This window comes from Carcharodon carcharias, chromosome 7 (genome assembly GCF_017639515.1).
Source record: "Carcharodon carcharias isolate sCarCar2 chromosome 7, sCarCar2.pri, whole genome shotgun sequence".
NCBI classification, from domain to species: domain Eukaryota; kingdom Metazoa; phylum Chordata; class Chondrichthyes; order Lamniformes; family Lamnidae; genus Carcharodon; species Carcharodon carcharias.
The window spans coordinates 24,305,603-24,322,094 of NC_054473.1; the positions used below are offsets into that span (position 1 = coordinate 24,305,603).

General features: G+C 41.0%; 2 protein-coding genes across 2 annotated transcripts in view; both read right to left on the reverse strand.

Moving 5' to 3' along the window:
- The window catches only part of LOC121279983 (inter-alpha-trypsin inhibitor heavy chain H3-like), a 69,529-nt gene extending 60,747 nt beyond the window's left edge, over positions 1-8,782 (reverse strand). Inside the window, exons 1-4 of the mRNA XM_041191605.1 lie at positions 8,693-8,782; positions 8,551-8,607; positions 6,370-6,530; positions 3,191-3,295 (exon numbers count right to left, since the gene is read on the reverse strand). Coding sequence (XP_041047539.1) covers positions 3,191-3,295; positions 6,370-6,530; positions 8,551-8,607; positions 8,693-8,782 — 413 coding nt within the window. The remainder of the gene's footprint in view (positions 1-3,190; positions 3,296-6,369; positions 6,531-8,550; positions 8,608-8,692) is intronic.
- Positions 8,783-11,280: 2,498 nt separating this feature from the next.
- The window catches only part of LOC121279984 (inter-alpha-trypsin inhibitor heavy chain H3-like), a 44,924-nt gene continuing 39,712 nt past the window's right edge, over positions 11,281-16,492 (reverse strand). Inside the window, exons 8-10 of the mRNA XM_041191606.1 lie at positions 14,911-15,024; positions 12,800-13,001; positions 11,281-11,461 (exon numbers count right to left, since the gene is read on the reverse strand). Coding sequence (XP_041047540.1) covers positions 11,281-11,461; positions 12,800-13,001; positions 14,911-15,024 — 497 coding nt within the window. The remainder of the gene's footprint in view (positions 11,462-12,799; positions 13,002-14,910; positions 15,025-16,492) is intronic.

The following is a 16,492-nucleotide window of genomic DNA, read 5'->3' on the forward strand; positions in this document are numbered from 1 at the left end:
CCTTACTGAAACATATAAATTCTTAAGGGGCTTGACAGGATCGATGCTGAGAGGTTGTTTCCCTAGGTCCAGTGGACCTAGGTCTGAATTTTTCCCGCGTCGGGTGGGCTCAGTGGGAGCGGTCGTGGAGCCAACCGCTAGCGTAATACATGAGCGGTAGCACGCTACCCAGGCGGGCGGGGGGAGGAGGGAGAGTCAGGTCCAGTGCGCGAAAGAGCACTTCAATCTCCCTGAGGCGCAGAGCTGCGCCAGGGAAATTGAAGCAATTATTTAAAAAAAAGTAAATACAATGAAAATTTAATGAAACATGTCCCCTCGAGTGACTGTGTCACATGAGATGGGACACGTTTTTATTTTTCATAGAAACTTTTTATTTAAGTTGTAAAAGCTTCAGGAAACCTCATCCCGCTCATGGATGAGGTTTCCTAAAAAACGTAAAGGCCGCTTGGCCTTTTTGCCTGCCCGCCAACTGTAAGGTTGAACGGGCAGCGTAAAGTTGAACTTAATTACTTCGTTAATGGCCTTAATAGGCATTTTAATTATCGGCAGGCATGCAGCCGACTCTGGCGTGTTCCCGCAGAACGAAACATCGCAAGACAGCGCGATGATGTCAGGAGGCATGCCCGACATCATCGCGCATCATTTTACATGCCGGCGTGTCGGGCCCACCCCTGCACACTGACTGAAAAATCCTGACCATAATCTCAGAGTAAGGGGTTGCCCATTTAAAACAGAGATGAGGAGGAATTTCTTCTCTCAGGGGGTTGGAATTCTCTATTGCAGAGGGCTGTAGCGGCCAGCCAGCCAGTGTGAAATCGCAGCTGGTGGTGGATCGCAGCCAGAAACGCATATCGCATCTGCTTCCAGACCTGCCAATTGCGCCCGACAAGCACAGGATTCAGGCCTTTGTCAAGATGTAATTCAATCTCAGTTAATGGTAAATGAATTACTCAGCAGACCACAACCTTGCAGTCACTCCTCTCTAACCATCAGACTCAATGACAACAATTGCATCAAACATAAGAATTGCAGCAAATAACACTAATTTATTTATTGAAATACCTCAGCAGAAGAATTAACCTGAACTACGGCATAAATTAATTATTTGCGCTGGGGATTATTTGTGCTGCCAGAAACATGGGGCAGAATTTTACATTCGGCACGGGCCTGACATGCCAGAACATAAAATGACGCGTGATGATGTTGGGCGTGCGTCCCAATGTCATCGTGTTGTCTCGCGATATTTCGTTTGGCGGGCAAGCAAAATGGCCTTTATGGTTTTTATGAAATCTCATCCACGAGCGGAATGAGGTTTTCTAAAGCTATTACAAATTAAATAAAAGCTTATTTTGAAAACTAAAAACATGTCCCATCTCATGTGACACAGTCACATGAGGGGACACGTTTCATTGAATTTTTAATGTTTTTATTTATTTTTGTAAAAAGCGCTTCAATCTCTGAGGCACAGAGCTGCTTCAGGGAGATTGAAACACTCTTTCGCGCGAAAGAGTGCTGGACCCAACTGTCCCTCCTCCCCCCGCCTGCACAGGTAATGCTCAGCGCTGCTGTTGGCGGCCCACCTGCGTGAAATCGTGATGCAGAGCTGATCGCTGGTGGCTCCCGCCGAGCCTGCCCGACGAATGGAAAATCCTGGCTGCAGAGAAGTTAATTTTTCCAGAAGTAGAGTATTTCCTTTATCTTGCATGCAAATATTTCGGGAAATGGTAAACAGGATGTGCTGTCCTCGAATCAATATTTAAATGAGGTTCCTACCTGTTTTGGTCAGGAGCTCCCTGTGCTGTTTTCCCCTTTCCCAGAAATGCATCAAGTTTTGTTTTACTCTTTCACTGGGTGTGAGAATTGCTGGCTAGGCCAGCATTTATTGCCTATCCCTAATTGCCTTTATGGAGGTGGTGCTGATCCTGTCTTCTTGAACTGCTGCAGTCTATGTGGTGTAGGTACACCCACAGTGCTGTTAGGAAGGGAGTTCCAGGATTTTGACCAGTGACACAGAAGGAACTGTGATATAGCTCCAAGTCAGGATGGTTTATGATTTGGAGGGGAACTTGAAGATGTTGGTTTTCCCATGCATCTGCTGCTCTTGTTCTTCATGGTGGTAGAAGTTGCTGGATTGGAAGGTGCTGTCAAAGGTGCTGGATGGTGTTAAGCTTCATGAGTGTTGTTGGGGCCACACTCATCCAGGCAAGTAGAGAGTTTTCCAACACACTCCTAACGTGAGCCTTATAGACAGAAGATGAGCTACTCGCTGCAGAATTCTCAGCCTCTGGCCTGCTTTTGTGGCCACAGTATTTATAAGGCTGATCCAGTTCAGTTTCTGGTCAATGGTAACTCCCAGGATGTTGATAGTAAGGGATTCAGCCATGATAATATCTTTGAATGTCAAGGGAGGTAGTTACATTATGTCTTGTTGGAAATGGTCATTGCCTGGTACTTGTATGGCTTGAAAGTTACTTGCCACTGATTCACCCAAGCTTGAATGTTGTTCAGTTCTTGCTGCACTTGGAGATGGATTGCTTCAATATCTGAGGGCTCATCAATAGTGATGAACATTTTGCAATCATCAGCGAACTTCTGATGGAGGGAAGGTCATTGATGAAGCAGCTGAAGATGGTTGGGCCTAGGACACTACACTGAATGGGTACAAAGTGGATAAAGATTATGGGTCTCTGCCAGCTTTTCCAATTGTATCTGCCTGAGTTATACCTTTAAATTGGTTAGTTCCAAATGTTAAAACTGTGTTATGAATGATATATTTGTCAAAAGCTATTTAAGTAGATGGAGTATTTCTGTGATCCCATACTGCCAGCAGGGAATCTCTGTGCGCAATCATTCAGTGTGGAGAAATAGCAATACATCACTGTAACTCTATTTTCTGAAATTTCATTCCCAGGGAATTTTCTGTTGGGAAAAAGGTAAGACTGCATAGAATTAATTAATTAATCGCCAGGCATGTTGAAAACTGCCTTGGCAAGAGGTGATGATAAAAGGACCTGTTTAGGGGCGGGAGGAGGGGCACTGCCCATTGGAATTTCATGTATTCTATTCTCATTTCTTTGCAGTTATTATTGACATGGGCACATTCCCAAGGAATTTCACTCATCAAATAGTGTAGGGAATAAACTGATGAAGAACGAAAGTCATTAGTTAAAAGTTAGGAAATTATTCTTACTTTACAAGCCCTGCGGTCTGTCCCCGTGAAACAGCTTGCTGGTACTGTTGCTGAGCAACTTCTTTCTTTTTCACAGCTCCCACATATGTCACTCCTTCTAGAGTCCTACAGAGAGAGAAATCACATGGATAACAGGAATTTGATTCATTCGTCTTATCCTCTTATACCTCCTTCTCTGCTTCCTTCTTTTAACCAACTATTTTCAATTACATTCATTCTGTTCGAGGAGGAATATACGCACTAATTTAATGTGCTTCTAATTATTAATTGCTGTACTATATTTCAACACATATTTGTAGACCTAGCGGGATGATCTTGAAAACACTGAGTGGGCAGTAAACAGGGCCATGGATGCAGAAAAATGAGTAGAAAGTTTGGCTTGAACACAATTTAGGACATCTCTGGGATAATGAGATTAGGTGAATGATACCAGGTAATAGATGGGAAAAATCTTGGAGGCAGGGAGCAAAGAAATATAACTTCAGAAACATGAGGGGTAAATCCCAGAGTTATAGGGGTTGCAAATATTTTGGAGTCATATAGCAAAATGGAAGGGGAAAAATGGCCGTAAGAGCACAGCAAAGTCAGGGAGGAGATAAGAATGAGACCTTGGAGGAATAAAGCGGGGAGAACTTAAAACCATTGAACAGACAATCTCAGGAGCATGGACTGTATGGCAGAGACAACATTAGTTGCAAATCTCCAAAAAAAACTGTCAGAGATAGAAAGGAATGGAGAAATGTTCTCATCTGGACTGCGTTGAACCAGTTGTTCTTATCTCAATTCAATCAAATTACAGTCATGTCAATTCTTATGAAAGAAGTTAAATATTCTTCTATCATGTAACATTTCAATAAGAAGGCATAAAGTAAGGAAAGACATCTTTTTTCAATGTGCTCCAAAATTAGTGTGATTTAGAGCCATTCAGTAATTCTATTTCATGCTCTAACTCAACTTTATAACATTTGCCATCCTGTCATCGAATTTTTACAACTGTAAAAACAACGTTACAATATTGCAAGTTGAAAAGGGGTTTACAAAGAGAAACTGGCCAATAACTTCTCAAATGCCTACAAATGATTTTGTAATAATTGCTACTAGCCAGTTAGAAGATTGCTGAAATTTTTGTGATTTCTTGCAGAGGAACTGACAATATTGTCGTTATGTATTGGTATTCTCCAGCTGAATCTTAAATGGTGGACAGAATTTAATGGATCTCTCGGGAGCAGGTTAGGAGGCACTGCAGGGGTGGGGTGGACGCGTATAATGGTGTCATCTTCCAGATGCCATCAAATTATATCAGCGGCAGGGAAAGTGAAGGGAGGTCTTCCTGCCCAGAGGCAAATTGGGGCCCTTAAGTGGCCAGTTAAGGGCCATCTAAGTGCTTCTTCCCACTGCCACTGGCAGTTTGCCAGCAGATGGCAGGGGTTAGAGGGGCCTCTGCTGCATTGGGAAATTGCCAGGTAAATACTGCAGCCTCCCTGTGAGCAGGAGGGTAGGGCACCCGGAGTCCCATAGAGGGGCCATCCCGTAACATGGCCACCCATGGTAACACCACCCTCCACTGCTCTGACCAACCATTCTCCTCCCCTCTAGCTTGTGCCTGCCTGATCGGCCCCGGCAACCTTGACCCCAATTACCTTCTCCTGAGGGTGAAGTTGCTTCACTGGGCTGGTTACAGTTCCAACGCTGGCCACTGCTCCCATTGGCACAGCTGGGCCTGAAGGCCTCCATACCCTCCAAATGGCTGGCAGCTCCTGGATGTGGGATTTCATCTCTTAATGGTACAGGAGGCCTGAAGGCAGTTTATTAGCTGCCTGATTACCATAGGATCCGGAGATTCCTAGAACAGCCTAAGCATGATTACTCCAGCTTTCCAGCCCGCCATTGGGTCCACCGCTGCCTTGACAAAATCCAGCTCCGTAATCTTTTTACAAAATTGTTTAATAAACTGTTTCCCTTCCTAATTCACAATGGCACTTTTTTCCTCCCTAGTATTCAAAAAAACCCCATAAAATCAGACGTATGATCATTGCAGCAAATTCAAGTAGTCTTACTCACTTCTAAATATGGGAGTGCTCTTAGAGTCATAGAGGTCTACAGCACATAAAAAGGCCCTTTGGCTCATCGAGTCTGCGCTGGTCAAACAAGTACTAATTCTAATCCCATTTTCCAGCACTAGGCCCATAGCCTTATGTGTTTTTAACTGCACAAAATTACATTTTGATTTGGCAGAAATGATAAGTCAGTAGCAATCACTTTGAAACAAGCAAAATGCAATAAAATCAAGAATCATAAATCATATAACAGTCCAGAAGTGGGCCATTTGTGTCCATGTCAGCCCTCCTCAAGAACAAATCAGCTAGACCCACTCCCCTACCTTTTCCCTACAGCCCTGTAACTTTTTCTCTTCAGGTGTTATATAATTCTCTTTTGAAAGCCATGACTGAATCTGCCTCCAGCATACTCTCAGTAGTGCATTTCAGATCAGTCGCCGTGTAAAAAGGTTTTACCTCATCTCGTGATCAGTCCTTTTGCCAGGAACCTTAAATCGGTGCTCTCTGGTTCTTCACCTTTCCGCCAATGGAAACAATTTTTCCTCAACTATCCTGTTCAGAAGCCTCAAGATTTTGAATGCCCCTATCAAATCTCCACTCAACCTTCTCTCCTTTAAGGAGAACAAACCTAGCTTCTCTAATCCACCCATGTAGCTGAAGTTCCTCATTCCCAGAGTCATCCTCATAAATCTTTTCTTCATCCTCCATAAAACTTCATATCCTTCTTAATGTACAGTTCACAGAACTTTTGGCAAAACCTTTTTAAAGTTTCATTATAACTGATGAAAAATCATCAACTTGAAACTTTAATTCTGCTTCTGTCTACACAGATGCTGTCTGACCTGCTAAGCAATTCCAGCATTTTAAGTTATTTTATCATAACTTCCTTGTTTTTATACTCCATGCCTCTATTTATAAAGTGTTATAATTTTATAAATGGCTTTCACCCTCCTTAAGCCAAGCAAAATTAATTTGTTGAGGTAGAATCACAATAGTTTATCTTTAGTTTTATATACTGTACTATATATACAAATTTTTCTCACACACTTTCACACAGTATGTATAAAACAGCTAGTTCATGCTAATTAGTTAAGTTGACTGAATATTTGAGCTGATACTCACATGCTGAAGTTGGTAATGAAGGCTGTTTTGGGTAATTCCATTTCAAAGAAAGCTTCCCTTGACTCATTTGCTCGATTTACCACCCGGGTGATTACCACATTGTGAGCAAATCTAGATGTAACTTTGCAATCAATCTTCATACTATAGATTTCAAGATCCCCCTATTATTTCAATGAAAAATAATTAGTGCAAGGAACTAAAATAACTAGAAAGACCAATTTAAATTAAATCAATGCTTTCTGTTGTTCTAGTGGAATGTTAATGATAAAGCATCTAATATTTTCACACTAAATGGCCACAGTGTACAAATGGTAGCCTCAAATACATTTCACAAAATCACAGTCCCAATAAATCATAAAAACAAAGTCAATTCAGCAATTGTGTAGAGGAAGAAGAGAATTTAATGGGACTGATAAAAATCATCCGACATATCAACAATAAACACAAATTGTTACTGAGTAAGTGGTATCAGAGAAATTAAACCTACTTTTATGCCATGCTCCTCGGTGCTTCTTTTCTGTTGACAGCCAAGAAAAGGACCAAGGCATCAATGTTTCAAACTACATATTATACAAGCAAATGGATTTACAGAAGAAATGCGATTAAATTCCAAAGAATTAGATGTTTGATACCCATAAAAATAAAGTAAAATATCAGCACTGTAAATTTTTCCTCTCTCCTTTATGAATTAAAATATTGATTACACCAAATTTTGAAGGGTGGGTGGGGTTAGTCAATACTGAAGACTGCAATAATTTACAGGAGAACATTAATAAACTTAAAGAATGGACAAATGCTTGGCTAATGAAGTTCAACACAAATAAATTACATTTATTTTGTTACATTTTGGTAGGAGGAAGAGAGAGATCACATATTGCCTGGAAGATGCAAATCTCAGTAGAGTAGAGAAACAAAGGGATCTCAGAGTACAAATACATCAATCACTAAAAGTTGCACCACAGGTTAGCAAGGCCTTAAAAAATGAGATAGAATTCTCGAGGGATAGAATTGGAAAGTGGGGATGTTATGCTAAAGCTGTGTTGAACCTTGGTTAGACTGCATGTAGACTGTGGCAGTTCCGGTCACCATATCATGAAAAGGATATAGTTGCACTGGAGAGGGTGCGGAGGAGGTTCACAGGAGTAATACCAGAAATACGTGGGTATACATGTTAAGAAAGAATTGACAGACTGGGGTTTCTGTTCTCCTGATAAATGAAAGCTGAGGGGTGACCTATTAGAGGTCATTAAAATTATGAGAGAGTTTGATTGAGTGGATACAGAGAGGATGTTCCTTCTTGTGGGGAAGAGCATAACTAGAGTCCATCAGTGTAAGACAGTCACCAAGAAATCTAATAGGAAATTTAGAAGAAACTTCTTTACCCAAAGACTGCTAAGAATGTGGAACTTGCTACCACAGGAAATGGATGACATGCATAAGATAGATGCATTTAAAGGGAAACTAGACAAATATATGAGGGAGCAGGGAGCAGAGAGTTATGATGATAGATTTAGATGAAGAATAATGGAAAGAGGCTTGAGTGGAGCATAAATGCCAAAATGCACTGCTTGGGCCTGACTGCCTGTTTCTATGCCATGTATCCCATGCAATGCACAACAGGTCTTGATACAATCACTCAGAATGGTGCAAAAGTTTATTTGGGGGAGAATTTTCAGTTCGGCAAGTGAGGGTGGGACCTGCTCGCCAAGGCATAAGATGACATGGGGTGACGTCGGGCGTGTACCCCAAAAATCATCCACAGTTGGTGGCTGCATTGACAGTTGTTATCAAATGAGAGCAAAGCAAAACAAGTATCCACTGTTGAAGAAAATTAGATGCTAGATGGTGATTATAAGTCTGGAACCTAACCAGACGGTTTAATGAGGATTAATAAAATTATCCTCGGTTTACTCTCGCACAGGATTTCATTTGGAAAAGTTACCTCGATTGTTGTATTATTTTTATCAAATTAGTGGGTGGTTTCAAAATAGTTTCCGTTGTGTATGAGGCTTGTAAATCACGACTGGTGAGGACAATGTCTGCTATGAGTGGCATTGGTCAAAACTCAGACATGAGGCATATAATCATTAGTTAATCCTGTTATATTTTACTTGAGATAGAATTTCAAAGTGATTAAATGAAGCTCAGTATTTTTGCATGCACAGGTTAGCTGCTGAATACCTTCGGTGTTCTTCTGGCCAGCTTCAGAGCATTTGATAAAGTGTTCGCATAATCACCCTGCTCAAAATAAAAATTAAAATATTTGAACTGTCAGCCAGTTAAGGTTATTATAAATATTTGGTCATTATAAATAATACATTACCTTATGCTGCTCTGCTTCTGTTATTATGAAATCAGAGGATATTAACGCTGGAATAGAAATTAATAAAAGAAAGGACAACATTGTCTTCATTTTGCACAATGCTATGCATCATTGAGTTACAAGAAACTAGGTTTTATTCTGAACTCTGTTAATAAGCAACAGTGGCATTGACCATACTCCTACAATTGCCAAAAAGTATTGACACAGTGGAGGATATAACAGTCAGCATAATTAAAGCAAACAAAGATGTTTATAGAGAAATTGTGAAACCTGAACAGTCAGGAACGAAGAGGGGTGGGTGTGTTGGTGGAAAGGCTGGGGGGAGGGGTGGCAACGGGGAACCTTGAGGGGCTGGAACTTTGTTGGAGTATTGGGAGGGGAAGGCAGTTGGTGGGTGCCCGATGTTAAAAGGAGGCTGCTGATTGAGGAGCCCCCACCCCCTTCCTGCCTGAGACCTGAACACGGTTAATTTCCGAGCTTTCCCCCTGTCCCTGAACTCCTCCCATTGGTCTAAAAATTGAGGGTGGGTGGGAAATAGCCCATAACTGGTCAATAATTGGCATTTAAAGGCCTCAGTTGAGGTAAGGGTGAGTAAGCATGCCTAGGCTTCGCCTGTCCAAGAGTAAACTTGTGGAGAGGCTGGGGCGAGCGGGAGCCCAGTGGGAAGGCCATCCGAGAAATTGACAGTCATCACCCCCTATCTACAAACCTGCCAGCGGGGGAAGGTAAAATTTTGCCTCACAGTATAATAAGAAATATAAAATATCCCCACTCCAAAATGCAAACTGAGCTAGAGCTGGTGCAGATCTTTGTTCAGTGATAGCAATCATCTCTGAATAAGAAAGCATGGGCAAAAATTTTTCGCTTTGGCCAGAGAGCATGAAACATGTGCTGAAAAGCTCAGCACTGCCAGGGTGGGGCAGGAAGAGGACAGGCGATGACATCACAGTGGGCACGGGTGAGTGCTGCAAGGGAGCTCTCTGAAGGCAGGTAGTTGCCTCAGGGAGCTGCAGACCTGCAAATAATTAAATAAAAATGTAAAAACTGCAAAAAAAGGTATCCATGAATCACAATCAAGCACCTGAAAGGATACCTCATAAAAATGCTATCCCCAGACATTTATTTTTATTTTATTTCCAAACTGAAATTTCATCCCGCCCACGGGTGAGGTTTGATGAAAAACGTAAAGGCCACTTGGCCAATTTGCCTGTCCGCCAGCTGTAATGTTGGGCAGGCCACGAAAAGTCGCAGACAATTAGGCGGTTAATGGGCTTGATTGCCCATTTAATTGTCGGCAGGCATGCTTCTGGCTTTTGCGTGTGCCCACCAAGTGAAATATGGCGTGAGTGCGCGATGACGTTAGGACGCTCGCCTGATGTCATCTCGTGTGATTTTGCCCGACCTTGGGATGTAAAATTCTGGCCATGGGTTCAAGCCCCAATCCTGGAATCTGAGCATATCAGCTTGATGGACATTTCAGTACTATGAGAGCGCTGCACTGACAAAGCTAATTCTTTGGATGAAATATTAAACTGAGGTCCTGTGTGCTGTCTGAGGGGATTTAAAAGATCGTTTCTATTTGTTCATGGAATGTGAGCATTGCTGACAAAGTCAATATGTATTTCCCATCCCTAATTGCTCCTCAGAAGGTGGTGATGAGATACCTTCTTGAATTGCTACAGTCTGTATGGTATAGAGATACACCCACATTGCTGGAATGAAGGGAGATCCTGGGTTTTGACTGAACGGTGGTGAAGGAAGGGCAATATAGTTCCAAGTCATGATGGTGTGTGGCTTGGAAGGGGATCTTGCAGGTGCTAATGCTCTCATGGATCTTCTGCCCTTGCTCTTCTAGTTAGTAGTGGTCTCGGGTTTGAAAGGTTCTGTTGAGTGACAGCAATGCATTTTAAATATGGTAAACACTTCTGTCACTTTGAGCTGGTGATGAAGAGAGTGAATGTTTAAGGTGCTGGATGAGGTGACGATTAAGGGCTGCTCTGTCCTGGATGGTATCAAGCTTCTTGAGTGTTGTTGGAGCTGCACTCATCCAGGCAAGTGAGGAGTATTCTATCACACTCCTAACTTGTGCCTTGTAGATGGTGGGAATCAAGAGGTGAGTTACTCACTGCAGAACTTCCAGACCCTGACCAGATCTTGTAGCCACAGTGTTTATAATCACAATATTCTTGTCAATGGTAACTCCTAGGATGTAGCGAGGGAACACAGCAATGGTAATGCTGCCGAATGTCAAGGGGAAATGTTTAGATTCTAATAGGCGTTTCCAGGCACCTGTGTGGCATGAATGTTACTTACCATTTGTTAGATGGCACTATTCAAAAAAGAACAGGGTGAGCCCTCCTAGTGTCCTGTATAACATTTATCCATAACGAACATCACTAAAACAGTTATTTAGGTAATTTCTATTTGTGGGATGTTGTTGTGTGCATATTGTTACCACCTTTCCCTACATTACAACGGTAACTTTACTTCAAATATATTTAAATGGCTATGAAATGCTTTGGGCATCCTGAGATGCTACATAAATACAAGGAAATTCTTTCCACTGTGTAGGTAATTAAGTGAACATTCTACATACTCAGTAATCCATGGGCCATCTTTGAGAGCCTGTGGCTGTCAAGTGTATAAAACCCCAGAAAGTCTCTGTGCAGAGGGTGTTTTTTCCAGACCCGATGCAGTACAATAATAAATGTTGCACCATCTCCCATTGTTACTGTGAGATTCTTTTCTTTCATGACAGAGACTGAGAAGCTAGGTAGAGATTATTTTTATGCATTCAATTATAATCAATCCAAAACTATTCAAATCTTTTGAAAAGCATAGGTAAAAATGAATGATTACTGAAATATAATCTCAAGCAGTTTGTCATCAGGGGTTTTAGATGAAATTAAGTTTACTGAAATTATAGCTGTGCTATATTTGACTTGTTCCAATATGTGTGCTGCTTTTTTCTCTCCCCAGTTCTGGACCACTTGAGGTCATTGTCACTGAAATTTTAAACTTGTCATGTAATCACTTTAAGGTGACTGGAATTCAATCTGCAGTATGCAGTGGCTTCTCATTTTTTGTTACATAAATTTTATTGTGGAAGCCTTTCCAGTAAATTTTATTATCAGCACTCTATACCAACCAAAATTATCTACTAACCGAGATTTCTGCTGAGTCTGTTTATTGACTGGACATGTCCCTCTTCCCCCAGGAGCTGGCGCTAACATATGTTCCCAGTCAGTCCCATTCTCATGTAACTGCTAAAAATTGTCAAACTCACAGGTAGTTGTTATATGCGGCCTGCCCTCAATTCAGCCTCAGCCTCCCACTGTTCTGCAGCACCATGTTACCTCAGCACTGCTCATCAGATTTGCGCATTCCTGCACCTCTTGCAAGACTTCAACATCTGCATCACCACAATTTGTCCAGGAGCTTTCTGATTGGCTGAAAACATGAAACTCTTAGGTAACTGGCATTCTTGATTAATCTGCACCACCAATTCACCACGCATGCCAGATAATGGACATTTTACTGTACTGGCATGTTGATGAGACCACGATATAGACTGTACTCAGGCAAAAGATCTCAAAGTTTCTTCTTATTTGTTATGGCATGTATCTTTGCTCTAATCATTTGGTATCTTAGTTCCTATTTTTAAAGTTATTTTACTCTGCATTTTCCCCAATTTAAAAGTATGGTAGCTAGGTGACCTGTGACCTGCCAATGCTAGTAATTTTATGAACATCTATTAGGAAGTTGCAGAAGAGTGGTCAGATTTTAACCAATTCTCTTTCCACATGAGAAGACCTATATTTGCTGCCTTCCCCAGCAACCCGGAGGAGACCTGGAATTCACCTTAAACAGAAAATTATTAGATCCCAAAATTACGAGGTTACAAAGTAATTACAGATGAGGATTAAGGTTGATTTTAGTTTATTAACCTTGAAAAACACAGATGAACCCCCATGCAATGCCCAATTGATCTTGAAAAATTCCAGCTTTTTCACCTTCATGGTCTGAGAGTCTATGGATGTGTTTACGAAACTATGGATTAGTATTCTAAAACACAAATATATGGCAGTTTATTAGTGCAGCCAATACCTCTCATATGTTAATGTTGCTGTTGTTGACCAGGGGATAATAATCTTTTCTTCACTGCAATAAATGGTGATCACTTCAGTTGTCACTACTATTTTCATGTTGAGTTTCTTGTTTTCAAGCCCAAACTTTCCAAAATACGTCTTTAATTTCTGGTTGTTTTCTGCTTTCTTGTCTCCTATTAATTGTCCATTTATTTTTATGCCTACTGTTTTAGAACAAATACATTGAAAATAACTTTTAAAAAAACAATAAATCCAAATACAAAATATAAGATGAATGATTAATAACTATTAATACACTAAATTTATGGTAGTTATTTGGACAAGATAACCTGAGAAGTAGACTACAGTGGGAATGGAAAAGTCAGGGGGTGGGGGGGAAAGAACCAGGAAGGAAAATACTAAGGCGGCAAAAAGAAGTGCACAGAGTGGGAATTGTGGGAATAGTACTTGAGTGGAATGGGGGACCAGCATGTGACTGAGTCCAAAAGAAACAGGAGCAGCAACAGATGTGATATGCGCTCACTGGTGACTTCCTTTGTTACCAACGTCCAGGCAAAATAAAAGTACAGTATAGAAACACAAATGCAGGTAATGACATGAGACAAGAAAAGAAAAGCATAGTGAATGAAAAAAGAGAGAGGGAGAGAGAAAGAGAGAAAAGAAACAGCAATGTGACGACAACAGAGACAGATACGAAAGAACACATGTTTTCTCACTCCCCATCAGCAATACTGTGAGAGATCTACTCAGAGTGGTGGTATTAATTCCCAGCATTTCCTTGTGGGTAAATTCTGTAATGTCACTTGGGGATGCTTCTATATTAACGTAATGGATTGTAAAAACCAGTAACTGATGCTCATTTATGAAGACATACTAGCTGCAAGACAATTTGATTTGTTTCCTACAAGAGAACAGGATAAGGAAAATATTTCACAGTGCCATATTTTTCTGCAATAAGTAAGGACAAATAAGAATCCCACTGTTTTCAATGAATCATAAAGATTATTTTATTTTGCTGATATTTATAAGAATTTCTATTGTCTTACTTGAACTTGTGCTGTGATATCAGGATGTTCTCTTAAATGCAGCAGGAAGTCTGGCTGTTCAGGTGAATGTAAAAAAACTTCCATGGCACTCTTTAAACAAAAGCAAAGAAGCTTTCTCGGTGCCCTGGCCAACATTTATCTTTCATTTCATTTTTCTCATTGCTGTATATGGGATCTTGTTGTGTGGACATTGGCTACTATATTTGCCTAAATTAGTTATTTAGTTACATCTTAAAAGCAAATAACTTCCCTTGGAAAATTTTGTGACATCCCCAGGATAAGACAGGCACTATGGGCAAAATTTTGCACTTGCTCAGTGGGGACAGTTGGAAGCCGACTGCTGCATGCAATAGGGGCCGGACCGTGATTTGCCACTGGTGGGCTAATTAAGGCCCACCCAGCATGAAATGCAAGCGGCAGTACTCAGTGCTGCCTGTGCAGGGGGAGGAGGACAAGTTGGGCGAGTGCAAGTACGTGCTTGAGAATCTCCCTGAGGTACAGAGCTGCCTCAGGAAGATGAAGAATTTTCAAAAAAATATAAAGAAATGAAGAATGTAATAAAACATGCCCCTCATGTGACTCTGTCACATGAGCAGGGACATGTTATTAATTAAATTTTTAATTTTTAATTTTATTTTCATTAGCTTTAGGAAACCTCATCCCACCCATGGATGAGGTTTCCTAAAATATGCAAAGGCCAACCGTGAGGTTGGACAGGCAGCAACAAATGTCAGTCAACTGAGACTTTAATGGCCTTAACGGGCCTTTTAATTGTCGGCGGACGCGCTGCCGATTCTCACGCGTGCCCGCTGACATAAATATCGGGCAACTGCACGTTGACATTGGGATGCTCACCTGATGTCAATGCGTGTCATTTTATGCTCGAACGGGATGGGCAGGATGGGTGCCCACCCATCCGCCAAGGTAAAAATTTTGCCCTATATAAATGCGTGCTAAGTCTTTCCATTATTGTGACAAGTTAAATAATATCTTATGGTTGGACTCTGTTCTCATGCTCTGCTTAAAAGCAACATAATGTTGGATATACAAAATACTATATTACCTGTGTGTAGATCAGTGACAAGATTTACCATTGAACCTGGTGTCCCACCAATGTTGAAACAGATGGCAACAGATTGCTTTGGCAATTGGATAATGAAATGTGGATCTCCATCAACTTTAAAAAATGTAAAGTTAATAAATTTTAAGTAATTGCCATAATTAATTAATAATTATATTTTAAAGATAATATCTGGCATTACATTTGCCGATGTCAGATATCAGAATAGAAGAAAACACCATGCAATGAAAAAGTTGAAAATTTTATTCAATTTGTGTTATTAATTCCAGAAGACATTGTTTTAAGTATATTTTTCTCAAAACATTTAAATTATGTGAACAAACTAATTTCATTAAAAACATCTCTTTCAAAGCATGCTATTCGTTTTTCTATCTCCACATCATATCTGTCTGCATTAAATGGCATTTGCCATCTACTTGCCCAGTTACAAAAAGATCCAATTTCTTCTGAATCTAGATATATTTTATCTTACAGGTTCATGTCCATGATCCTCTGCAAGGTGAATTTTCAGCTGAGGGAACAAGGATTGAGAAAATACAATGAAGGGCATGTTTGGGTGGGTGGAATGTTAAAATGAAAAAATCTGAATCATAACCCTAGTTTCTGGTTTTAATGGAGATAGGATGGGGAATAGCTGGGTTGTCAATTTAAACATTACAATGAGGCTGCTTACCTCATATTTTATCACCATTTAAAATTTAACCCAGTTTGCAGATCTTTTCGAGCCTTGGGAAACCTGGCAAATAAAGGGAGGTGAGGATTGCAGAATCTAGGAGATAAGTGCCTTTCCTTTTACCTGCTAGGTCCACTTTAGCTGCTTCATTGACCACCCCTACCTTGATCAGACACTCCTACTCTCTACGTTCCCTCCTCTGCAAGGCCTCTGCACTCTTTAGACTCTTCAGATCTCTGCCCAAACTCCTGATTTGCCTGGACTCTTTGGATCCTTTCCATAAGGACTCTGAGCTTCCCCTGCCATCGCTGGCCACTGATCATCTTTCTGGTTTCCAATGTCCCCTCTACTCTGGCCTCTGATCTGCCTTGCATCCAATCTTATCCTGAACTGGACCTTTATTTTACATCCACCCTTTGATCTTCTTGCCTCGGCTCCCACCTCTCCGTCTTTCCGATCTCTCCCTCCTCTCCACTCCCTGGTTCCAAAGACATACCCTCTCGACAGCCAGCCTCTGAATTCGAAAGGCTGTGGCTGGGAAACAGAGACGAGATTTCTAATCAAGTCCGTCCATCTTTGGGAGCCCACTCTTCCAGGATTCCCACTCTCAAAGCAGCGTCCTCCTTGCTCCCTACCTCTCAATTAATATCTAATCCAGAATATCTGAACAGAGAAGTAACATCTCCACCCTTCTCTAGCCCAAAGCTGACTTATAAAGGGAAGGCAAGACAGATGGTAAAAATGATTGGAAATGGTCAGAAATGTGTGCCAAATTCATCAAAACCTATTAATTAAGCTTTTAAATACACTTGGAAATAATTTGGTGTGTTCTGCATCTAATTAGTAGTTAGAAAGAACTTACCACTAATTACTGCATGGTCAGCTGTTTAG